Source organism: Saccopteryx bilineata, chromosome 5 (assembly GCF_036850765.1).
Source record: "Saccopteryx bilineata isolate mSacBil1 chromosome 5, mSacBil1_pri_phased_curated, whole genome shotgun sequence".
NCBI classification, from domain to species: domain Eukaryota; kingdom Metazoa; phylum Chordata; class Mammalia; order Chiroptera; family Emballonuridae; genus Saccopteryx; species Saccopteryx bilineata.
In genome coordinates, this window is record NC_089494.1 from 140,217,240 (window position 1) to 140,244,593 (window position 27,354).

The 27,354-nt window shown below is 40.4% G+C and overlaps 1 protein-coding gene across 19 annotated transcripts in view; it reads right to left on the minus strand.

The window, feature by feature from the left end:
* The window catches only part of KIAA1217 (KIAA1217 ortholog), a 623,712-nt gene that overhangs the window by 93,370 nt on the left and 502,988 nt on the right, over positions 1 to 27,354 (minus strand). For 18 of the 19 annotated variants that reach the window (XM_066233561.1, XM_066233566.1, XM_066233573.1 and 15 more), the window contains one exon: positions 23,431 to 23,524. In XM_066233561.1, the coding sequence (XP_066089658.1) occupies positions 23,431 to 23,524 (94 nt within the window). Of the gene's footprint in view, positions 1 to 11,919; positions 12,272 to 23,430; positions 23,525 to 27,354 lie in introns of those variants that run through there. The other variant, XM_066233570.1, reaches the window with a different exon arrangement.

Consider the following 27,354-nt stretch of genomic DNA (forward strand, 5'->3'; position numbering starts at 1 on the left):
GAGTGATGGGATCATGAGTAAAAGGATTATACGGGATAGAATTATCAGGACATTCCAGAAGGAGTATTGGGATCATAAGTAACAGGATTATAGGGAATGGGATTATCAGAGACAGGACCTCCAGCTACCTCTCCCCTTCTCCTCCCTAGGACATAGGGGTCCTATGAGCCCTCCATGGGTTAGGATTAATGGCTCATTGCCCTCCACTGATGTGTAGAAAGTTATAGAAGGAAAAATAAGTGTAAAATGAACAAAATTAGCACTGGGAGAAGGGTTCTGACTCTCTCCCGTGGGACTCTCTCCTCTCCAAGTTTCCCCTACCCTTTCCCAGTTCCTTCATGTGGCACAACTGTTATCTGATATGGGAGGCATGGGATTCATGCGGGAGACCCACTGCTTTAGCCATAATAGTACCCCCTTGGGCACCAAGAATCCCAGGCATCCCGCTCCTCATGTTGACTTAATAGTGTAAGTTACTGTGGGTCAAAAGAAAATTAATATCTCTTTGCTAGCTGAGTAGTTATAAAATAGTGAATGCATTTTGACCATTTCTTATTTTTCTCAATCAATAATTCATTGGGGTAGTAGTTTACAATACTCTTATTGTAAACTGTACTAAAATTGTACTAGTAATAAGGAATATAGAATTATATAGCCTGCCAAATCCAAAAGACTTCCTTTTTGTACCAAGGTTCCCTGTTGTGTAAAAATATTTTTCATGTTGCTTGACCTGTGGTGGCGCAGTGGATAAAGCGTCAACCTGGAAATGCTGAGGTCACCGGTTCAAAACCCTGGGCTTGCCTGGTCAAGGCACATATGGGAGTTGATGCTTCCAGCTTCTCCCCCCTTCTCTCTCTGTGTCTCTCCTCTCTCTCTCTCTGTCTCTATTTCCCTCTCTCTCTCCTCTCTAAAATGAATAAATAAAAAAAATATTTTTCATGTTAAAAATGTATATATTCAAAGGTCTTTTGTTAATCTGCTATTTCATAGCCCTGTGATGTTAAAATCTTGGTTTGAATATTTAGAAAATATGCAATAATTGTTGATTATGTCTTTTTATGTAATGTTTAGTTTATTATCATTTTGAAACAGTATTGTTAAAAATTTCCTTTGAATGCTAATGTACTGAGTTATTCAATAGCAGAGAGACTCTGAAATTTTAAAGGAGACACCAAATCTGTTCCTCCTGCAAGCTTTTACCTCTTTTATTTGATCCAGCTAATAATGCTGTTTTTGTCTTTTTCCAAAAGTTTATATAGACAGAAAAGGGCTCTCAAGCCCCACAGTGAGATCTTCTGAGCATGGCTTTTAAAGTCTATAATGACCAAGATAGTAACAGAGAAAGAAAATAGAGCCCAAAAGAGATCAGGAAAATACCAGTTCTTGGCATACTCCCTTAAAGGCTCCAATGCCCCAAAGGGGCTTCATAGGATTCCACCAGGGCCCTGCTTCAAGAGTGGAAAAGAAAGGTCATTGAGCTAAACCTGCCAGGCTTCTTGGCCTCCACCAGGGACATGCCTTTGCTGTGGAAAAAAGGGGCATGAGAAGGTAAGCTGCCCCCTTGCTCTGCAGAGGGAGGGTTCAGTCTCTTCCTGCCCCAATCCAGCTACCTGTGATCTGACCTTGCTTAGCATGCTGGGACTTGCCACTGGAGGCTAAAAAGGTGCCCAGGGCTGTTGGCCCCATCTCACGTCACCATGGATGAGCCTAGGGAATTTCTTGGAAGTAGCAGGTAAACTGATCTCATTTCTTGTGAACACAAGGGCCATTTACTATGCCTTGCCTGAATATTTGAGTTTTATTTATCCCTCAAAGATCTCTACTGTGGGTACTGACAGTCTCATCTCTGTTGCTTTATTTAATGTATAGTGTCTCCTTTATTCCTATTGTCTTGGTGCCTCATGTTTATTTTTGGCTGAAACCTACTCCTAATTTCAGTTAAAAGCAGTGGTCATTAGGACTTAAGACTTTAGCTACACTGTGTAGCTAAATGTGACCACAACTCCAGTGCCTTATAGACTTTTCCTGCATATGTGATGACTCCTCTTTGGGACATTTCTCAAACTGAAATAAAATTGAATTACAATTGCAAATAATATAAAGCAGTGATGGTGTCAACATAGACTTAGTGAAATTATGTTAACATGTTAAGAACATTTGAGACTGTGAGGATTTTATTTTAAAATCCTGTTGTATTAGTTAGAACTTTGCTTAATAATCTAGTAGGCTTTGGTCACTTTATTGTATTAGGACACTTGTTATAGTATTTGTTAACATTAGCTATTTGGATTCTATTGTTTATTTTATATCTTTCCAGTCTACCTCAAAATTAGAATATAGGAATCAGGAATTCAAATGAATAGAAAAATGCCAATCAAAACCAGTGGGGTTCTGGGACTCTTATTACCAAAGGTTTATTCAAAATCAAATTAGAAAAAAATTTTGCCAAGAGAAAAGGAGTATTCCAAGTACTTGCAGGGTTTACAGCAGGCGTCCCCAAACTATGGCCTGCGGGCCGCAATGCGGCCCCCTGAGGCCATTTATCCAGCCCCCACTGCACTTCTGGAAGGGGCACCTCTTTCATTGGTGGTCAGTGAGAGGACCACCGTATTTGGCAGCCCTCCAATGGTCTGAGGGACAGTGAACTGGCCCCCTGTGTAAAAAGTTTGGAGACCCCTGGTTTACAGGTTATACAGCAAGCTGTTCAAAAGACTGTCCAAGAGGCGCTTCCAACATTGCCAGGTGATCCAGTACATCACCCAGAGACTGACTTTCATGTGGATGGGTCCACACACTGTAATCTTGACAATTCCCACTGCTGCAAAGGTAGAAGGATAGTATGGAAGCAGGTTGGTCTACATATGGCTGAAGAATGAAGAAACTTACTAAGGACTCCCTTTTTTTTTTTTTTTTAATTTTTTTTTAAGATACATTTATTTATTTATTTATTCATTTTTAGAGAGGAGAGAGAGAGAGAGAGAGGAGAGAGAGACAGAGAGAGAGAGAAAGGGAGGAGCTGGAAGCATCAACTCCCATATGTGCCTTGACCAGGCAAGCCCAGGGTTTCGAACCGGCGACCTCAGCATTTCCAGGTCGACGCTTTATCCACTGCGCCACCACAGGTCAGGCAGGACTCCCTTTTTAATCAGACTTTGGGAAAAGGGAAACTAGGGTAAAAAGAAAGTAAACCTAATTGCCACTAAAGATGAAAGGTTTTAAAATTAAGAGTTCTGACTAAAAGTAAAAGCCAATTAGTTCTATGTAAGTTGCAAAAGGTTTGTGCAGTTTATAAGAAATTGATCAGTAACATTTGTTTTCTTAGTGAACTGTATTGCTATTAATGCTACCTGTAAAGCCAGGAGGCACGGCCAGGGCCACCATCACAGCAGCAGCCTGGCCCATGCAGGTTCGCATTGGATTCGGACAGTCGGTAAAGAAACAGCGGAGCCAAAAACTGGTGGGCCATAGTCTTTAATTCTAGCTTGCACCTGGCGGGCAAGTAAAAACACACACTGGGCTCCAAAACCCAATCACATTCAGTGCTCACACAGCCACTGACTTATCCGAGTTTCCTAGAATCAAAGGTTTCTAGCCCACCAGCCTTATTCTCCTCAGTTCCCCATCTCCTTCCTTATCCCAGATACAAACTCTGTATAAACTGGCATCTCACTCAGCACTCCACCATCTTGGCTGCTTCTCCTGGCCTCCTCCACGTGGCCTTTCTCTGCTCTCCTCTGCTCTCTCTTCTAATGATAATCTCAGGAACCAAGAAGGCAAACTCCCGTTTTGCCCCCACTTTATACTGTAGCTTCACAACCTCTAATCCAATATACAAAGTAGGGAAGTCTCTAATACAAAGTCACTTCTCTGAGGCATGATTGGATTGTACCACCCCACATCAAAAAGGGTGGGAAAGGCTTAATCCCAAAACCAAGCCCCAGGCTACAAGGATTCTCAACACAAATTAATATCACCTGGGCGACGGCCTCACGTGGGCAACGTTATCTTTTACAAAGTGAGCATAATACATTTTATCTGCCCAACACTGCCTGTTAAATATCTGTTACATGTTATAAGTTAATATCCCTCCACAACAGCCTCATGCTTTTCAGTAATTTAAGTCAAAGATTTGACTTAGGATATAAAACCAGTGGGGAATGTTGTAAGGTACCAAAAAGCTGCAAAATTAATATTGATATTCTAGGAGGAAAAGGTCAGACTTTCCTGTCCTTTCTTTGGAAAATGGAGAAAAAGGAATATAGAAGTCTCCTGACTTACAAGGATGACTAGGGTCATTTGGTTTTAAGTTGTCTGAAAGGATTAAGGCTATCTAAAGAACTCCCTTTTGCTTTCAATAAGAGACAAAATTTACACCACCCTACACTGATCTTAGTTCTCCCTCTCTTCCTCCCTTCCTGGAATCCTGAGATTAACGTGTACCTCTAGGCAAAGGAGGAGAGAAGACAGATACTAAAAGGAATTGTGAATGTCTTTGATTGTATTACCTTGAAAGTTTTAATTTACTTTGTAAATCCCCTGGACAAATGTTAATCTTGTTATTGTAATCTTGTCAAATGTTAATTTTCTTAACGTAATCTTTTCAAATGTTAATCTTGTTAAATGTAGTGTGAATCTTGTTAACAGTTAATCTTGTCATGCTGTCATGCCTCCCCAACCTGTATGTAGTCAAAGGGTATATAACCAGCCTCTGAAATATACTTGGCACACACGATTTGGGTCTGCTATGCCCCATGACAGCCATATGTGGTGGGCATAATTAACAAATATCCTCCTTCAATAAAACTCTTCAAACTTCATCTGGACTGGATGTCTCTACTAAAACCCAATGGAGTGAGGTATGGTGCCTTTCAGATTCTGGGGTATGGTACGTTACAACACCAGTCCAGTGAATTCATGCAAAGGAGAAGTCAGCGGTCCGTATGACAAAATGCCCACTGCCAGCAAGGGGCAGGCATGGTCTAGCTGGCCTCCCCAAAACACTGCCCCAATGGGAAGAATCCTTTGCCACCCAGCAGGTGAGGCAGGGGAAGAAAACCTTTTGGAGTCTGGGAAGTGCCTTTGGAAGTTCATGATCAGCAGTGAGAGCTGTCAGTTCTCTGCAAAGACAGACAAGCTCCAGACTGACCCCAAAGTAGCTCATTTCCCCCCACTGCCCGATCCAGCCTTTCTTCTCCTTCTTCTTCTTTTTCTTCTTCTCTATATTATACTGTTCTCTTACTTTTCTGCACCTTTTTGAAAAGCAACATTAGGGAAAAAATCCTCCAAGAGAGGGCAAGAAGATATGGGATCAATAAACAGATGAAGGGAGTTTCTTAAATTAGGGCAGCTTGATTCCAATGACCCTCAACTCTCAAGTTCTTCTTCAATGTGATAAAGTCTACAAATTAGTTTCCAGTTTTTAAAAAGGGCTTAATCATCCTCTTTAATCAGCACTTCTCCCCACCTCCATGCCCAGGGAAGGCGGGTATGGTGGGCTGAGTGCTGGATTATGAATGAAAAGATGTGAGTTCTCCTTCTGAGGACTTCCTTGGCTGTGATCTCCTGGCTGTGACTGTGGTCCCACCACTGCATTTTTCTGAGGCTCTGCTGATGAGTTGGTCCAGTAATACCTTCTGCACTTACCCTCCTGAGTGCTGCAGACGTCACTTGAGCTAATTATTCTTATATGACTTTGCATGCAGAAAAGTGAGATTACCATGTGTTGTTATTAAAATCACTGACAAACATTCATGGGCTCATTCAATGACTTGTGAGAACAAAATGAATGGAATGGACAGTATGCACCTCTATATTCACAAGAGGATGAAGAGGATGGCATGCTCCCTTTACGAGTTACCAGAGCTCACGAAGGAATGGAGGCTCTGAACACAGCCAGACCAAGAACATCATGCTGTGTGGTATTCCAAAGCGTCCTCCTCGGGGAAAAAGTCCAATCACCTGCACAGATTCACACTCAAGAAGGTGCTTTTTTACTCGTTCTCATTCCCAAATGAATTGGCAATTCCGAACCCAGATCAGGCTGGATGAAAGACTTCCCATCCACTTAATACTGGTATGACAAGTATGTTCAAATACCAATTATCTATAAAATATTATGAGGGGTGGCAGTTAGCCACATGTCCTTCCCTTCCTAGTTTATCATCTGGGAGAACCTCTTTAGGAGTGAAAAGAGCATCTGTGCATTACCTGCCCGGGGACAGAAGAAAAGTTTTGGTTGGTAAGAAAGGCAAAACAATTGGCTACGGACAAGTTTTTGAATGCTCTCAGAATTGCAATTATATTGTCCATTCTAGTCCTGTCCCATATTTGTATTAAAAATAGTGATCTTTGTGCTTTAGTTCTCAATAGAAAAACATTTATCTGTGGTATTGCTCAAAAAAATAATTATTTGTGTGTGGGGGGTGGGGTAGGTGGGGGGACTGTGTAGCCAAGTGTGATGATTTAATAGAAATGTAGAAATGTTTTGATACTGAACATACATGTCAAGACAGCCTTGCACATAGTCACCGCTTCTACTTTAAAATTAAAAATGTTTTGGTAGTTTTTATATTAAGATGTACTATGTACACGAGTACAATTCTGGAGATCCAAATTCCCTGCCAAAATTAAAAATATCAAAAGACCACATCTGACTCATTGTTATGCTGTAGTCACAGTGATACTGAATAGAAACTTATTAGCATTTCACTGAATTTCTTCAAGATCATTGCTGCAAATAATAAAAATACAGACACATTTTAAAACAACATATTTCAGTCTTAAAATGGTCAGATTAGCATAATTATAGCCTTAAGTTGCCAATAGTGGCACGTTTCTCATTTTCATAAGAAGGCAAGGTTCTCCCAGGTCGCAAGCTAATAGGCTCTTTAGTCTAAATATATATATAACAGTAAAATTGGCAGCAAATTTCTGAAGCATTAGATCTGCACCCTGAAGATATCTGGTGAATAATATGCACTGCATTGGAGAAGATTTTTTCATTTTGTTTTGCAGTTACACAGCTGCTAAAAAAAAAAATACATTTTTAAATTTGCTTAATTTTAAAGCAAACAAAATGGCATCCACACTTTGTAGATATGCATCTAGCAAGTTCCCTCTGTCCCCATGGTAATGGGTCAACCATCTACCGAATGTTCTATATAGTAAGGTGACCAACTTTTTTACAATGAAAAGGAGGACAAAAATAAATGGAAGAAAACAATATCATAAATAAAAGAAACATTTTATGCATTGCAACAATAATACACTATAATATGATAAATGCATAATAAAAACATTTGTACTATTTTATATTGTAATTATGCTTACATGCCTATTAATTTTTAATAATAACTGTAAGAAAAAAGTACTCATTTAGATACAAATATGTCACATCACACACAGTGGATCAACTCTGCATTGATCAAATATGGAAATTTACAGATTAGTCTTCCAATATCAAAAAGGAGGACATGTAGGAGGGCACTTTCGAGGGAGGATGGAACTTATAAAAGAAGGACTGTCCTCCCTAAAGGAGGACGATTGGTCACCTTATCTATAGTCACCTCCCTCCTTGGAAGTGGCACCAGACCGCCTCCTCGAGTAGCTCTCAGAACCTGACTGTGACACCTCCCACTTGGCAGCGTGTTTCAGAGAAAACACGTATGGGAGTTCAAACCCTGCAGACCAGGTCCCTGCAGTTTCTGAACTACCTCGTCACTGACATTGTTACCATATCTCATTGCTCTTCCTACTATATCAAGGGCAAATGAAAAGGAACAAGTTCAAAAAGTTAAATCAGAACAGGGTAAAGAATGACCTTTGATTTCACAGGAAAAGAAAATAATGAAGAGAAATCGAGGGCATGAGTCGATCAACCGAGTGAAACATATTTTCTATATTTCAGGAATATGGAGTGTGTTAGTGCTTCCTGAACTATGAGAAGGGTCCTCTGGCTTGAATGGCAAATTGGGTATTCACATTTTATATCAGGAGAGGCCTTAAATCAATAAATCTGCACAGAAATGGTTGAGCAAACAGCTCCTCTTTTGTGCCAAATAACAAGATGCTGAAGTTCTTGAGAATTCTCAAACAAGAATTCAACTTGATGCTGATGTCAGAATGGTTCATTGTTTCGAATGCATGATCTTCAGTGATGTTTGACTCTGTCCTGTCCATGAACACCCAACTTCGGTTTTGTCAGAAAGTCTTGATTTCTACATTTCACTCAATAACAAGGTACTGCCACCCTTTCTGCCATCCCCTCATACCAAATGTGCTTGTGATGCTTTTAAGTCAATTTTAAATGGGCATTTTTTTACTTAGTTATGACGAAGTTCTTGGCACCAGTTATCTTTCCAATACTCATTAAAATGATATTATATAATTATTAAAATTTAAAATCCCATTTCTTTATGTGCCACTTAAAACCATTGGCTCCAAGTGAAAAAAAAAGTTTTGAAAGTAGTTTAAATAGCAATATATTAAAGTTTCAAATAGAGTTACTGTAGGAGCTATTTGCCTTAGCAAAGAGGCTGACTTTCGAAAATAACACTCTAACACTACACAACACTTTTAAGCCAATATTGTTTTATTCAAAGTAGCTCATAATTTGAAGCAGCTGCTGTTTTTCAGTTGACATGATGGTTCATTCTCCTTCAATAAAACATTGAATAATATAAATTTGATTTGTTCAGAAATCCATTTGTTTTTGGACCAGGCCCATGCATGTCTAATTAATGAGCTCTGGTCACACAGCAGTGTTGTGCTGCTATCTGGATGGTGAATGAGACCTGGCCATGCTCAACGGCAACCCTGGATGGCTGAGAAGTCAAATGTGTAGTGTTTGCCTGAATCCGTCAAGAAAACCAACCTTGAGGGGGTGAGAACAAGAACCGGGGAGCCTTGAACATGGAAAAAGGCTAGTATGAGGGGCCGGTGGGCCTGGGCTCCAGTCTTGTGTCACTTCTTTATTCTGTGGTCTTCACCAAGTCATACAAACCATGGTAGGCCTCCTGGGTTGCAACTGACAGGTGAAAGGTTTAGAAGAGATAATGCTTAAGACCTTCTTTCCACCCCTACAGTCCTGATTCCAAATAAGTCAGGCCTGTTTCCTGGGTGAGCACCAATGACACAGGCCAGGCACATTTCCTAGTCACAAATGCACAGCAGCCAGCACTGGGTCCTCAGGAGCAGACACTGTCACTCTTGCACATTACATGTAAGCAACACATCACTAACTCCATGGCAAAAAAGCAAGGCTTACCACCAGGCAATATGTATCTTACAAACATTTTTTTCTCTTCAAAAAAAAAGAAAATGTGTTTTTGCCCAAATTTACATTAAAGTAACACATGCTCACCTGAAATTTTAGAAAAAGTATAAAGTAAAGAACGGGGCCCTGGCTGGTTGGCTCAGTGGTAGAGCATTGACCGGGCGTGTAGATATCCTGGGTTTGATTCCCAGTCAGGGCACATAGGAGAAGCAGCCATCTACTTCTCCACCCTACACCCTATCGCCTCTCTCTCTCTCTCTCTCTCTCTCTCTCTCTCTCTCTCTCTTTCTCTCTCTCTTCCCCTCCTACAACCATGGCTCAATTAAAGTGAGTTGGCTTCGGGCATTGAGGATGGCTCCATAGTCTCTGTCTCAGGTGCTAAGAAGAGCTCGATTGCTGAGCAATAGAGCAACACCCCAAATGGGCAGAGCATCGCCCCCTAGTGGGCTGGCTGGGTGGATCCTGGTTGGGTTGCATGCAGGAGTCTGTCTCTGCCTCCCCTCCTCTAACAGTTCCTGGGAAGCCCTCTGCAGGGCAGGTCTGGGACCTGAGGTAGCTCATGCTGACACCACAGGAAACAAACTCCTACAGTGCAGGCCATCCTGATGAGGACTCACAGCGGAGATGGAAATAAAACCTCAGGAAGAAACAGCACGTGGGTGCAAGGGATACAACCTGAGAATACCAGGGCACACAATCCCCATCAATGTCAATTTCTGCTAACATCCGTATTTATAACAGCCAAGAAAAGGGATGTGGCTTGGATATTAAAAAGCTGAGGGTATGGCATAAATCTTCACTGAACTTTCTCGCAAGGCACAGAGCTCTCAGGAGCTCACCTCGGGAGCTGCTGAAGGTGGGGGAGGTCCTGCTCCAGTCAGCTCTCCATTGTTTTGGTTGTTTAGCCAGCCCTGGGTTTTCTGCAGAAATAGGATTGGGAGCAAGTTGCTTTGATCTTGAAGCCCAAGACACCAGAAGAGTTTCATGGCTGAGGGGATGTCTCAGTCTTCAGGAGGAGGTGAGGAAAGCAACTGAGATGTTTTCAAGATGGCTTGGCTAGCTGTCCTGACTCCAGAACCATTCGCCTTTAGTGCTCTTTAATGCTCGTTGTGTCTGCCTCCTTTTAAAAGCCTAGGACAGCAGGCAGGCACAGGTGGGCAATCTCCAGACAAAGACACCCTCTCACTTCCAAACTAAGCTCCCGAATAAGCCCCCTGCCTTGTTCCAAGAAAAATGTTTGAGTGACCTGGCACATGAAGCCACAAAGAAAGCAATAAAGAGTCATATACTTTACCCACAGTGCTTTCCTGCCCCCCTCTACCTGGTCCTCACTATTTCATTGCACTCTGAGTAAGCTGGAACTGGGTTCCAAATAATAACTACAGGTCTGATACTAGGTTTTGGATGCTACAGCTCTAAAAAAATAAAATAAAATCTAAAATTGTACAAAATAATTTGTCTTGAAGACAATTAAGCATTACTTATTTATGTATGATTATTACTTTCAAAATTAGTTATCTGTATCTGACCCTAGACTGGAAGCTCTCAGCTCCTGGTAAGGCTATGCAGTGGAGGGTTTTAAAACAAGAACTGTAGAGACAGTCAGCCTGGGTTTGACTCACAACTTTGCTACTTACTAATGTGTGACCTTGTTATTAATCTCTCACAGCCTTGGTTTTCTAATCTTAAAATGGGTAGGATAGTACCTCCACCATAGGGTTACTATGATGACTAAAGGAAATAATATGTCTTATTTAGACCACATTGGAAAACAACTTCTTGTGCATGTTAACTCATCTATAAACTGGGATAAAAATATACACAGGGTATGGATGAGCAGACCCATGCACACATGTACCTCTAAAAGGAAACAGAATGATTTAATAGAAGAGTGTTCTTATCAAACCCTTGTAAAAGAAATAAATGCAAAATACTGTGACTGAACTAGTGCAAGAGAGAGAGAGAATAGTTATTCTCAAGTGAATATAATTGCTGCCAAAGACTTTTGCAGGCAATCATTAAACCTGATAGAAAAGAAATATATCAGTTATATAAAACTGTAGAAGTTTTGAATGTTATTCATAAAGCTTAAATTGATATATCTTTTTAAAATGTCTAAATCAAGACAAAGGAGCTATTTTTATTTTAAAATTTAAAGTGTTTTTCACAAGGAAAAAACCAAAAACTTTCCCCTGGAATGTTAAAGGACACATACTAATCTCTACCCCCTCCCATTTGCACCATAGCTTCAAATTCCCACGTTTGTCAAAGACACTCAGTGCAAGGGGACGTTCCTGTGAAAACACTGACAGTTGTCATAAAACACATACATCAATGAGGTCAGTACTAGCAAGCAGTGCGATGCTTTAAATCCTTTTCTAAATTATAAGGTCAAACAGAAACTAGATGACAAGATTTATAGGCTGAAGACAGCCCGATGTAATTTAGAATGGATTTTAAGGAAAGACTAATGCCAATAACAGTGAAGTGTTCTTCTAAGCAGTTAAAATAAAAACTTAAAATTTTAATTCCTCATTGAATCAACTTGAGCACAGAAGACCTGACTCAATTCAAGCAAATGTACCACAGCCATGACAAAAAAATTTTTCAAAAATTGTCTTTTGTTATAAAGGCACAGTTCTTACCTTACATCATCTGTGGACCTTTTTCTTCTAGAAGAAACTTTCTAGACTTGCAGAAATCTTGAAACCACACATCACTTGAATGCTTCCAGCTCTGCCTGTCTTGATGGTGACTGAATGCAAGGCTTGAGGGTGAGGTTTTTGTTTTTTTTTTTGGTTGTTTTTTGTTTTTTTCTTTACAGAAGGAAGTTTTTAGTCAAAATATGTGGTTTAAAGGAGCAGTATCCACCCTTGTTAAAACTATTTCACGGACATTCAGAGGTTTTGTTTCTACTCTCTGAAAGTTAAATCTGAGTAGGAAGGCATTATTTTCCTGCTCTAGAAATCAGCACAAGTAAAACCAATGCTGAGCTAATGAGAAATGTTTCTGCCATGTGTTCCGTCTAGCAGAAACTGCAAGCCATATCAAGGAAACACGTGATGTTTATAAATACAATATGGCTCATGCTGTCATAACCTCTCAATGACAAAAAGGAAAAATAAGTGCAAGGAAAAGCAAGCAGCCACACAGCAGGAAAGATGAGATTTCTATCACTTGTAAGCTGCCTATCAGATGTGCATATATTACCCTTTCTTGCTCCTTAAAAATAAAATAAAGCATTAACTGGAAGCAGTGAGGCAGAAGCAGCTACCTTGTCCCGTATCGTGTGACCTTGTTATCAATCTCTCACAGCCTTGGTTTTCTATCGTCAGCACATCAAAATGTGTTTGTTTGCTTAGCTACTTCATCCCAATGAGGGTAATTCCTTCCAGTTCCAACAGAAACATCTTTTGCCGGTCAGACAGACGTGATATCAAAGGGACATAATTACATCCGTCACACATAAGTGAGTTCCATACTGTTAACTCAAGCAAGTAACAGAATGAAGGCAAGGATTTCACATATCCTGGATCTGATATGAAAATCATGGGAAATAATCATTCTTGATTATTGACTTTCTGATCTATTAGATGGTAAAATTTGTGAGGGCAGTTACCATAACTTGGTCTCTATTACAGTTGACTCTTGAACAACGTGGGTATTAGGGGCTCCAACCCTCTGCACAGTCAAAAATCCATGTTTAACCTTTGGCTCCTCCCAAACTTAACTCTTAATAGCCTACTGTTGCCTGGAAGCCTACTGATGATATAAATAGTCGATTACACGTATTATGTATTATATGTTATATGTATCACACTATAGTCTTACAATAAAGCTAGAGAAAAAAAATCTTACTAAGAAAGTTATAAGATTGACATTCATTTATTTCTTCTTTTACTTCCCTTGTCTTTGAGCTCAAATTCATAACATACTCTTTGAGACCAAGGTCCATAAATTTAGTACCTATATTTTCTTCCACGTATTTTATTGGTTCAGGTCATATATTTACGTTTTTGATCCATTTTGAATAATTTTTGTTCATGGGGACAAACAGCAGTCTAGTTTCATTCTGTTGCATGTGGTTTTGCAATTTTTTCAACAGCATTTACTGAAAAGGCTTTCTTTTTCTTTGTTGTGTGTTTCTGGTTCCTTTGTACAATGGAGTATTACACAGTCACAAGAAAGGGTAAAATACTGACATTTGCAACAACATGGATGGACCTTGAGAGTATCATGCTAAGAGAAATAAGTCAGACGGAAAATGTCAAGAACCATGTGATTTCACTCACATGTGGGATATGAAACTAAAAGCAACAAATAAACAAACAAGACAAACAAAAACTCACAGACACAGACAACTGTATGGTGGTTACCAAAGGAAAAAGGAGGTGGGGGAAGGTAGCAAAAGTTAAAGGGGGTCAAATATATGGTGATGGAGAGAGATTTGACTTTGGGTGTTGAACACACAATGTAATAGACAGATAATGTATTATAGATTTGTATACTTGAAAACTATGTAACTTTATTAATGTCATCCCAATACATTTAATTTAACAATATTTTTAAAAGAAAGTCATCAAGAAGAGGAAATACATTTATAGTACTGCACTGTAAAAAGAAAAATTCTGCGTATAAGTGGACCCATACAGTTCAAAGCTGCTTTGTTCAAAGCTCAAGTATGTATCAGAATCTTTTTTTTTTTTTTTTTGACAGAGAGAGAATCAGTGAGAGGGACAGATAGGGATGGAGAGACAGGAAGGGAAAGAGATGAGAAGCATCAATTCTTTGTTGTAACATCTTAGTTGTTTGATGATTGCTTGTTTATTGATTGCTTTCTCACATGTGCCCTGACCAGGGGGCTACAGCAGAGCAAAAAGCCTTTTGCAGAAGCCAGCGACTGTAGGCTCAAGCCAGCGACCTTGGGCTTCAAGCCAGAGAGCTCTGGGCTCAAGCCAGCAACGCTGCACTCAAGCTGGTGAGCCTACGCTCAAGCCGGATGAGCCCATGCTCAAGCTGGCGACCTCAAGGTTTTAAAACTGGGTCCTCCATATCCCAGTCTGATGCTCTATCTACTGTACCACTGTCTGGTCAGGTCATATCTTCAGAATCTTGCAGAGAAGCCTACACCAGATAAGTGGCTTGATGTATGGTGTTTGGGTGAGTGAATCAGTGAAACTTCACAATAAAGGAATCAGATGAACTATTCTGGTTTAACCATTCTTACTTTATAAGTTTGGAGGTATTTAAAATACTGAGTTCCAAGTTCAATCTAAAAGCAAAATCTGTCCTACTGAGTTATAAATACAGTGAAACAAGATCTTTCTTATTTGATTTGCTAGCTGGAGATTTGTTTACTTTCTACAATAGGGGAACTTAACTCCTCCCCCCCAAATGCAGATATGAGTGCATTTCTGACAATCACTTATTTCTGGCAATCACTTAATTTCATCTGACAAATCTATTATTCTCATTTTAAACTTTAGGGCTATTCACTGCTATAAAATTATGTTGATAGAAAATGTTGTTAGGTTAGATAGGCATTCTTATTTCTCATTTTGGCCAGGAACCACTTTTGGGATAAATTAGGGAATATGCTGTAAACCTCAGACATTTCCATTTATATATCATGGCACTGCTCTTAGTAGAGAAGGCATTAACTGAACACTTGTGATAGAAAAAGTGCTGAACTGAGCCCCCTTTTCATCCAGACATTTAGTGAGAATTTTCTCAAAGCAGGACATCGTCCAAGGGAAACACAGGGACTTTTTCCTAAGAAGCTCAGTGTTTAGAAAATAACTTAAGGTGTGTACATGAACAATTACAATGCAGGCAAGAACAGGTGAGAGGGAGGCAGACAGGTGAAGTTCTGCAGCAGTCAGAAGGAACAGTGGTGAGTGCGGCTTGAAGAAAAGAGCAGTGAGGGAACACGACATGACGAGTCAGGTCTTCAAAAGTGGCTGGCACACCAATGATGTGACGATGATGACAGCGGTGTAGAGGACAGAAGTGACTGCTGGAGTGATTCAGAAGGCCAGTGCTGGAATTGACCTGCCTGGCTCTGAGTCCAGCTCCACTTCTGACAAGCTGTGTGGATTTGAGCAAGTCCCTAACCTCTCTGATCCTTAGCTGCACATCTGAAACAGGAGGAGAGTCAGAACTGTTCTCACACTGGGTTGTTTTGAAAATCAAATTAGCAAAACGCTCATTTTTCAAAATGCATGGCACGGTACCTGGTCCCGAGTAAGTATATCATGAGTATTAGTTATTAATGTCACTGCTGTTATGTGAGTGAAGGAAATACTGTGGGGGCTGGGTCAGGAAGGACCTTGAATGAACAAAAGAAGATTGGGAGTGTTCCTGAAACTTCAACTTCTGTGGAATTCTCTTCTCTTTTATTTCTATAGGTTTATTCCATTCACCTCTGCCCTCCCCAAGTCTCAAACCCTTTCCAACCAGAACATTGCCCTGTGGACAAAAAAAAGCTCCATGACATTACTAACTAGGCACATATTTCTTCTTTACCTTTTTTTAATTTTCTTTCTTTTTTTCTTTCTTTTTCTCTTCCCTCCCTCCCTTTCTTACTTCTTTCTTTCTTTTTTTGGTGGGATATCTTTCTAACCTTGTCAGAAGAGAATAGAATGAGGTCCTGGCCAGGCAGCTCAGTTGGTGAGAACATCATCCCAATATGCCAAGGTTGTAGGTTTGATCCCTAGTCAGGGCACACACAAGAATCAAACAATGAATGCATAATTAAGTGGGAACAACAAATCCATGTTTCTCTCCTTTCTCTCTACCTTCCTCTGTTTCTCTAAAATCAATAAATAAAACTTTGAAAGGAAGGAAATAGAATAAAACAAAGACAAATATAAAAAGATGCCATAATATAATTAAGAAGTGAAGCAAACATTTTAGAAGGATATTTTAGGTGTTCTAAAATCATATTAGGAGCATCATTTCAAACATGCAAAACTTATATGGAAATATAAAAAAAGTGAGATTGTGGGCTGAATCTAGAGAGTCAGAAAGAACTGGGTCCAAACCTGCATCTGACGCTACCAGTGTTGGGGCCTGGGAGATACACCATTGCCTCAGGTGTATCATCTGTAACATGGAGCCAGAAAACTTACTTTGCAGAGTTGTTGACTAATTTAAATAATATGTAAAATACTTAACATATTACCTACTGTGTAGACACAAAGTCTATTATCTTAAGTCCAGAAAAACAATGGTATAGAATGAATATTACTTATATCCTGACTGCTTCCACACAAATTTGAGTTCATATAAATAATTACAATTTTGCCAAAAGAAGTCACAGTGGAATGTCTGACAAAAAGAACACGAGAGAAGGAAAGTAAAAAGCAAGACCAGGAGCAAAGCCAACACACAAAATACATACTGCAGAATGCCTGTATGCTTGCTGTGGGAGGATCACAAACTTAATTCTAAGCTTTAGAGTAGCAACACAAAAGAGGGAAAATGATCACTTACAAGATTTGGAGTATCCATATGATAAAAATAAACCAGGAGAAGGACAACTATTTCTGGTGATGAGAACAGGGAGATACTTTTATAGTTGGGTCTCATTAATGACAGAAAATGAATTCCAAAACATTTGTAGCACTAACATTATAGTACTCAATGCATTGTGCTTAACAAGAATTTGCATTCACAATGTGGAAGACACCACACTGGCTTTTGGAAGGACACAAAGATGAATATGAGAATGTTTGTGACTTCAGAGAATTTACAATCTTAGGGGTGAGATGAACATGCATTTATTATTTGATTATAACACCAAGAGAATGTGCAAAATGCCTCCTACCCCCATGTCCCCAGAAAAGAGGAAAAGCTTCATGGAGTAGGCAGTCTTTTATTTGGCTTCTAAAAGCACATGTTTACTTTGTTACATTTTATTATGGAAATTTTCAATCCTAAAAAAGTAGAGAATGGGCTCAATTCCTGTTCAGAGTACACAGGAGAAGTGACCATCTGCTTCTCCACCTCTCCCCCTTCTTTCTCTCTGTATCTTTTCCTCTCTCTCTTCCTCTCCCACAGCCATGGCTCAAATGTTGAGCAAGATGGCCCTGGGTGCTGAGAATGGCCCATGCCCTTACTTCAGGTACTGAAACAGCTTGGTTGCCAAGCAACAGAGCAGTGGCTCTAGATGGGCACATTGCCTTGTAGGGGGCTTAACCAGAGTACAAATCTCAGCTCTGCCATGCTCTAGCAGTTTGGCTTGGGCAAGTTTCTTAACAAACCTAAGCAACTGTTTCCTGAGTTATAAATATGAGGGCTTATACCAATACCTGCCTCAAAAGTTGTCTTGAAGATTAAACAAAATTACCCAGAAAAGTAGTTAGTAAATGCTCAAAAAAGTTAGCTATTGTCAGAGTAGCAGTGCAGGCATGGCAGAAGGGGTATCCATAAGAGGCCCTGTGCCATAGAATGGTTCCAGTGAGTGGTGGGATGCACTGAGAAACAGGAGTCAGGCCACTGACGACTCACTGCGAATTCAAATTTTTAAATCAATGTTCTCCACCCTTCAAAACACACATACACACACCATGCAAACACACCATCACTGACAAAGATAAAAAAAATAAACAGGAGGGAAAATGGCTTGGAAGAAAAACGGTTAGAATATTTTCTTCAACAGGAGACACTGGAAGCACTGGAAGATGACCCATGAAGAGACAACAACCTGGAAGTTGAACATTTGGTCTTGAACTCTTAAGAAATGGCAGAGCTGGGGATAGAGTTTCAGGGATCATCCACACTAATGTAATAGTTAACTCAATTTTAAGATAAAATCACAAGTGAAAAGGTGCAGATACCCTCCCCCCCCCCAAAAAAAGCAAACAAAAAGACACACATACAAAATGGAGATGTCCACCTGAATACACTGAGGACCATAAAGCCCAAGGGGAAGATGAAGAGTTACTGAATGAAAGATACTGAGGTGGGCCTGGCCAATGGTGGCACAGTGAATAGAGCATTGACCTGGATGCTGAGGTCCCAGGTTTGAAACCTCGAGGTCATCAGCTTGAGTGCAGGCTCATCTAGCTTGAGCATGGGGTCACTGGCTTGAGCACAGGATCGCCAGCTTGGGCATGGGATCATCCATTTGACCCCATGGTTGCTGGCTTGAGCAAGGAATCTCTGACTCAGCTGGAGCTCCCCAGTCAAGACAGATATGAAAAGCAATCAACAAACAACTAAAGTGTTACAACTATGAGTTAATGCTTCCCATCTCTCTTCCTTTCTTTCTCTATCTCTCTCTCTCTCAAATAAAAAAAAAAAAGCTGCTGAGGTGTGTCTGGATGTAGGCAGGAATTTCGAAATGGCAGTGTAATGGAAACCAAAGTTTCTAAGGAGACCGTCCATCAATGTCAAATGCAGTGCTCAAATAGAAGAGGTCTGGGAGACGGTGGCTGAATTGGGTGTTAGTAAGTAATGTAGGTGCAGGGCCAGTTCTGGGGATTATGTTCTAAATGAAAATCTGGAAACTACATACAAGTAAAAATTAAAGACATACAAAAAGGAGAGAAGTGAATGATGGGAGCAGAGAATGTTGGAAAGTAATGTCAAACTGCATGAGCAGGCGGAAAAGCCCTCAAACTGTGGAAAAGCCATGGGGTTCGGTGGACAGGAAGTCACTGGCAAGTATCCTTCAAAAGCCATGCAATGGAATGGTACCTCTTTTATTTATTTATTTTTGTGTGTGTATGACAGACACAGATATGGACAGACAGACAGGAAGGGAGAAAGATGAGAATCATCAGTTCTTCATTGTGGCTCCTTAGTTGTTCATTGATTGTTTTCTCATATGTGCCTTGAGCAGGGGCTACAGAAGACCGAGTGACCCCTTGCTCAAGCCAGCTTGAACCTTGGGTTCAACTTGGTGAGGTGTGCTCAAACCAGATGAGCCCACACTCAAGCCTGTGACCTTGGTGTTTCAAACTTGGGTCCTCTGTGTCCCAGTCTGATGCTCTATCCATTGTGCCATTGCCTGGTCAGGTAGAATGGCTCCTCTTTGAGTTGTACATTTGTGAATTACAAACCCATGAGTACATATACAATTTTTTTTTGCAAAAGGGTCTGTAGCACATGGTCACTACCATGGAAACTGAATTATCAAAGTTGTTATCTAACCTAACAAAACAAAAGCCACATGACAGAAAAAATCAGAAGACAGATGTGCACAGTTTCAGCAGAGAACCACAAGTCTCATTAAATAGCCTGGCCTCAAAAATGCTCAGTTAGATGCAAAATGAACAGCTAGACACGTTCTCCTCATGAAGCATATATTCCGTGTGTGCTCACAACCTTGGAGCTAATCCTTAGTCCCACGTGCTTCTTGAGCAACACAGCTCCCGTCCTTGCACTGCTCTGGGGAGTTGGCTGAATCAGAGCCAGAGTCTCTCATCTTTTCTCCCCAAGCAAGACATTCAATTCATTGTGTAAGGCAGTGGTTCTCAGAGTGTGCGCCAGGGCGCACTGGTGCGCCCTGGAAGATTTCCAGGTGCGCCCTATGGTATTCCAGAGAAATATGTGCCTGTTGGGGACCAAAACACCAACAGGGTTTTTGGAGTTTAGATTTTTTGGGGGACAGAGGTGTGGAGAATTGGCTGTAAGCTGACAGACTGCCCAACCCCCCACCTCACTTGCCTGATTAGGTTGCAAAAGGCTGTTAAGCTGTGGTGCTGGATTGTTTACACTACCCCCCATGTTCCCCAGAAAGACTGGAGGCAAGTTTCTTCTATCCTTTGTTTGGTGTAAAGTTAAGATGATAAGTATGGTGGGGGTTTTCTGCACTCAACACAATTAAGAGTAAAAAGAGAAAAATTATTCAATGTATTGATGAGGACATGAGAGTTTATCTTTCAAATATATGCCCAAACATTGAAGAAATCACTAGGACACATCAGGCTCATGTTTCTCATAAACATGAGAATGAAAGAACTTAACACATTTGCACCGGGACCTGCTGAATTTACTAAATATTACTAGGAATGTATCTCTATATATGAAAAGATAAACTTTTTTGTCATTTTTTTACGTTTTAATCCCCTTTTTACAAATTCTAAAAAGCATAACTCAAGAAATGTAACATAAAAATGTTTTTTAATGTCAGAATAAATTTAATTTTGTCATATTTATTTCATTTAATTACCATAAAAGCACGCTTGGACTTTATAGATATTTTTTCTTTAATATTTGACTTAATTATTATAACATGTTTCTCAGAAATTTGTATATAGTACACTACAATTATTTGTAGGATCTTAAATGTGCCCCAACTTAAAAAAGTTTGAGAACCACTGGTGTAAGGAAAGGGTCAGAGGCCGCTGCAAAGTCTTGGCATTGCTGTTGCTCCCTCTCTGTGTGGTCTACCAGTGTTGTGCACGCTCTGTGCGTGCACTGGTTTGGGTGGCGGCCCCTGCAGGCCAGCGGACGAAAGTGGATGGCATTGTGTGCGGGGCGCGGTGGACGCAGTGTGCGCTACACAGCCCCCCATGGCCATGCGCACACTCCACACGCAGGGAGGACCGAGCGCCTTGCCACCCACCGTACTGCTCAGTTTAGTCTACAAGCATTCATCCTGCTCTGCTCTCTCCTTCTGTTCTTCACCACGAACAGTGGGGCTATGCAGCTGCGCTGCAGACAGGGCTCAGCAGAGCCTGCTTTCTTTTGATGGAAAGGTAGCAACGTTCATCAGGAAAAAGAGAGCATTCCAACCTCTGGACCCAAAAGGTGAGGCTGAACAAGAGCCGTTTTCTAATTTCTGGAATCTGTGATGAGGCCGACTTACAAACTGCAGGCACGATCACACCTGGTTAGTTTTTTAAACTGTGTCCTATTTCCCATTTCTAAGTCGTCTTCACTGAAACCTCAAAGTTTTCCAGCAGGTTGGATGGTGAATGTTCGTCCTCTCCTCATCTGCGGACAGGAGTAGATTTTTTCATATAAAATAACTGTTGCCTAAAGTAGGCTGTGGGCAACTCAGAAAGTGATAGCAAGGGTCTCCTCAAAAAGTAGAAACAGAACCATTTCACTGAAACGCACAGCAAGAGTTCTGAGTTCCAACAGGCTTTGTCCATATGGTTAATATTTGATCCTGCCGGTCCTCACTGCTGGCCCCTTATGTATGTACCACATCTGCTCGAGAGTTAAAACAGGTGTCCTCCCCAGCCATGAACAAGATTTTCAGAGGCAATTCTGGGAGCCCTGTGTGGGCTTCATGGAATAGAAACAGAACCCTGAGCACCATGAAACTCCAGTTCAAAGGCTAGATATAGCAAACACAAAGATTTCCAAGGGAGCAAAGATTCTTAAGAACATCACCAAGAAAGAGAATAATGAAGTAATAAAACACAAAGCACTCTGTAATCTTCGGTCCATGCTTCCTGATTAGCATGGCTTGAACTGTCTTCACCAGGTGCTGGTCTACATTTAGAGGGTAAGTGGCAAAAAATATACCTCAAAATCCTAGACTGTCTGAAGTAGCCACATAGCCTTCACTTCAAATCACACATCATTTCTGACATAAAAAAAAAGCAGCAGTTGTGTACGTGAGAGGCCTTTTCTGCCAGAAGTGTGGCCTCTGCTCCCACAATGTCACCACTCACACTACAGGCCAGAATTATACAGAAACCCTTCCAGTACTTTGCATTGGACCTCCTGGCTTCTTGGTCCTAAACTTATATATCTTTGTGGTAGACAGAACAATGATGTCTATATCCTAAACCCTGGAACCTGTGACTATGTGGGAAAGGGGCATTAAGGTCGCTAATCAGCTAACTTTAAAATAGGAAGATGATTCTGGAGACTGAGGTAGGCCCCGTGCAATCACACGTGTCCTGAGCAGTGGAGAGGGAGAGTTTGAGATGTGGTGATGGTAGCAGGGCCGGAGAGATGCAGTCTACCTGGATTTGAGGTGGAGGAAGAAGGCTGTGAGCTGATGAACAGGGGTGACCCTGAAACGCTGAGGGAAAAAATAGGAAACGCTCTCCTCAGCTTCCAGAAGGGTAAGCCAACGTCCTGTGGATGACCCCTTGATTTTAGTCCACCCATGTTGGATGTCTGACCTACAGGACTGTGAAATAGTAAATCTGTGTCATGTTAAGCCACTGAATGTGTGACAATTCTCACGGTAGCAACAGAAAACAAACACATGCTGTCAGGAAGCAGAGATGCTTCCCTCCGGCGCTCCACTCCAACTTGAAGACAGACAGGGCCTCGGCTTCTTTGGCAATAAAACCAATTCATTTACTTTTTTTCTAGGTAAACTCTAGCATCTAGCCGAGTGCTAATCCTCAGAAAGATGATATAAAATAGCACCTTCTAAATTTGAGTGTGGGGGTGAGGAGGAAGGAGGAGGTACAATGGAGAAGCTGATCTTTCCTTTTTTCTCCCATTTTTCCTACAGAAGGACATAGCACTATTGTTAGACACACAATCCCTTTCTAGCAGCCCTGCCTTAATATGGTTTTAAAATCTGCCTTTTCAGTTTCTCTGCTCTTTTCTTCTCTAAAGCATCTCTGTCTACTTTAGACATTTGGATAATCTGAGATTATCTAAATTGAGAGAATTTTATTTTCCAAATCATGCAGATTTTTGTACTATGCCCTCAACATGATTCAGATAAGATTTGATAATATTTAATACAGTGCAACGACAACACAGAACTGAATTATAAGGTAAATAATTTAATAAGAGTGTTAGGACTTGGAATAGCTAATGTAATAACATTAACAGATTTTACATACAATTATTTATGGTTTTTCCATTGTTGTTTGTATATCAGTTATGTTTTAATTGCAGAAAAAATAAGAAGAGATCCTCTGAGTCAGTTAAAGTATTATGGACCAAGAAATCTTTTATGTAAAGATGATTAGGTTCCCCTTGGAGTGAGAACTAACTCCATGCTGGAGAAGAATGGGAGTGTGTGATGCCCTATTCCAATCTCTTTGCCCCAAATGACCAGTATATCTTTCTCTACCAAGAAACAGATGCGTCATCAGATGAGATGAATGGTGAGAATACTCAAAACCTGGTGGTGGGGCATGATTACACATCAGGAACATATACCAGAGGAAGAGATGGTTTGAACCAGCAAATAAAATTAAAAATAGAAAAGGAACACTTACCCTCATGTCTCCGTTCACAGTTTTGGGCATGTGATTGAATGCATGTGCGGGATCTTTGTTGTACACTTTGAGAAGCGATCTGTCCTGAATGTTCCTGGAATCAAAAACATCAATAACTATGGCAGACAAAAGGAGACTTACTTGGGCCATTTTCTTTGTCTGCCCATAAGAATCAAGTAAAAGATAGCAGCGGACAATCTAGCTGTTGTTAACAAGCAACTAGACAAAAGTTCTTTTACCATCGAATAGGCAAAAAGAAATAAGAAATAGAAAAATGGCTTCAGCTTTTCTTTCCTTCTTTTTGTTCCTCCTGAAAGTATTATTATATTTGTGCCATTCTCCACCCATAGATATTGGATGGCATGAACTTTCTTTCAAGATTCTGAAAAAAGAAAGGTAACACTTTAAGAGACAATAAAACTCCAACATCTACAATATGTTCAGAGATTTGGTTAATATTAAAATATTTAATTGCTTACTTTACCGAAACACCTGGTTTTCTGCTTATCTCATGAATACACACAAACAAAAGAAATGCTTTTTTCCCTTTCAAACAGTTTCAGCAAAAGAAAGAACATCTCTTTGCAGTACAGCCAAAAAAAAAAAAAAAAGGTACCACAAAGATCAAAACTAGTATCTATCTTTACAATGCCTTTTTTTTTCCCCTTCCACAGTTTGAAAATACTCTTCTACATACAAGTTGAATTAATGTGCAGGGTATTTAGAATGAACAGCAGCAGATAAGTTCTTCTACCTCTTTGTCTCTCCTTCTGAACCCAGCATGTACATGAGCTGGGGAGTCCGTCATACCACAGCAAAGAACAGAAGTCCCACCGCTTTCTCAATTCCTACCTTAACATTATGTAAGAGCATCTGAATGTCTACAGAGCCCTTTTCCCTCCATGTACAGATTTCATCAGCAGAAGGGTAACCCATGCAGGTGCAGCCTCACCTGCACTGTGAGTGCTCGCAATGCCTGCGCAGTGAGCTTAGGCAAATGTGTGCAGTAAGATGCATTCCTCTCCCCCAGGTGCAGCCACACATTTTGTGGGCTGATTGCAATCGCTAGGATTATTGGGTTATGTTTTTGTTTTAAACAAAGTGGAGAATCCTTGAACTAGTCTTGCTTCCCTCCTTTAAATATCCATCAGTAATTGCTTTGAAGCAATGGCTAGCCCAAACTTGCATGATTGCTCCAGATTTCAAGTAGCTCATTAGAAGTCAGCTTAGGGGGAAGTGCGCACTCCTTGTTATTAGAAGGGGCCAGGTTACTATGAAGGAGGGAGTTCACAGAAGGTAAGAATGTGGGGATTCGCTAAAGGAACTCACTCTGTTGCTTCAGGGTAAAGTCACAGTCATGCTATGAAGAAACTGAAAATCATACTTGAGCCACAAAAAAAAAACTTGGTGTGATTCTAAAGGTATTTAAAATACATGAAGTTGGCTTATGATTAATTTAGAAACGTGTTTGTCCAAGATGAACCAACAGTAAAGGCCCAGATTGGATTTACCATGGCAACATTTACAACACAGCATTTCAACCTGAGCTCTCTGTGGCATTTCCCTAAGGAAAATACGGAGAACCCCACACAATGATGAAACAGCCAAAATTTAACAAGTGCATTCTCACTTCAAAAATAATTAAGGATGTAAAATAAAATTTGTCTCTGGGTTTAGATGAAAGCCATTGTCTTTAGTTAACATCTACATGATACATTTTTGGGGGTGGAGGGAGGTTCTATATAATGTTGATGGTAAGATTTATCTGACCATTCAAATATGATCTAGTTGAGACATTTTATGCATAAAAGAAAAAAAATAGAGTAGTTCTTTGGAAAGGACATACCTGTGAGTATCTAACACAAACACTGTATTTATCATCAAATAAAAACATTTTCTCCATGTAAATTTTTTCAGATTTACTTTTTTTTTTTTTTTTTTTTTTTTTTTTTTTTTCCAGAGGCAGAGATAGACAGGGACAGACAGACAGGAACAGAGAGAGATGAGAAGCATCAATCATCAGTTTCTCGTTGCGCGTTGCGACTTCTTAGTTGTTCATTGATTGCTTTCTCACATGTGCCTTGACCGTGGGCCTTCAGCAGACCGAGTAACCCCCTGCTGGAGCCAGCGACCTTGGGTCCAAGCTGGTGAGCTCTTTGCTCAAGCCAGATGAGCCCGCGCTCAAGCTGGCGACCTCGGGGTCTCGAACCTGGGTCCTTCCGCATCCCAGTCCAACGCTCTATCCACTGCGCCACCACCTGGTCAGGCTCAGATTTACTTTTATAAGTAAATCAAAACACTAATAAGTAAAATTCTAGATAAATTTATAAATCAATGACTTCCCACTTAAATGAGATTTTTTTTAAAAACCAGGCTATCAATACTGCAGCATAAGGATCAACAAGATCATCGTTTTTGCAAATATAAACATGACTGAAAATTATCAATGTTAAAGTGCTCATTCCTCTCAAACACTGTTCTCATCTATTTTATCAACTAAATCTGCATGAGAAAGGATCATCTTACTTTGGATGGGGACCTGTTTCTCTTTGTCTTCCCTCTCATTCTCTCTTTGCAGCTATGGAATGACACTCCCTCAGAATGCATAAAGAAAGTATTGGTAATACTCTGAGCTTGGGAAAGGTTCTAGAATATTGTGACTCACTGTAATATAAAAATTCTTGCACTGGCTACAAGGCAGCAGGGTCCAGTTGTTCTGAATAACCTCATCAGACTTGAGCTCTATCATCACAAGTGGCTTTGCCTAGTTTCATGCTTCTTTATTATAATCATATCCCTCAATTCCCCTAACTGCAAAATGCAGAAATTCAAGAGAATAGTTGTAAAATGCCGTGTCCATGGGGAAAAAAATTTACATGGGGTTATATTACGGCAAACATACTCTTTAAACATAAAATGATTACTTAATGATTAAGTTTACACTTTGTAAATTCCCTTTTTTTTTTTTTGGTGACAGCCTGATTAATAATTTATCTTAATAAAACAAACATGAATTTTCTGATATCCATGAATATTTAAGCACGTTTTTTTAAAAGTGGGAAGGTTGTGCAACAGATGTAGCACCTTCCACCTTAGGGCATCTGTCAAACTTTGAAAGCCCTCAATTACTCATACACCTGGGCACATGCTTAAGTATGTCATTTGTGGCCATTGTTAGATATTTATCAGTTTATATTTACTGTGCATTAAAGGCATATTTTTAAAAAGTGGTTTCCATTAATCCCATAATAAAGACACAGGCCTGCCTGTGACCCAGAGTGCCGGGACCCAGAAATCCAAGCAGTGGCCCAGATCAGTTGAGGACGGAGCATTTGAGGGAATAAAAAATTCTTGACCAAGAATGTGGACAGTCGGGTTTGGAGCTAGGTGTGGTAACAGACTGGCTGTTTAATCTTGAATAAGACCATTAATTTTTATGCATCTGAGTATCTGGAACCATAAAATGAAAAGGTTGGACTAGTCACTAAATAATTTTTTTAGTTTCCAAACTGTTTAGAGGCTATACTAGCACCCGCTGTGGGTGTTGATTTAAAGCCTGTTTCTCAGGCTGTTTGGCTAGGATGGATCAAATAGGCTCTTCTGCTCTATACACAATGCCACTGCAGTCAATGAACATGCGTTTACTTCCACCTGCAGTAGCAGGTGCCCATGTATTACTTTGCCTCACTTTGGAGTACATTCTACTGAGGCCCTAAGGAAGTCCTCCTGGAAGTGAGAGCCCTTAGTAAAGGCTCACTATTTAAGAAAAAAAATAGAAAGGGAGACTACTCCTCACCTCTTGTCTTATAAACAGTAACAGAGTCCATTGCTTCTATTCTGACTTGCTCACGTAAAGAATGGCCCAGTGGGATTCACTGCCTGAGATGTCTATAGGCTCTGTCTATTTGGGACAGAGCACTTGAG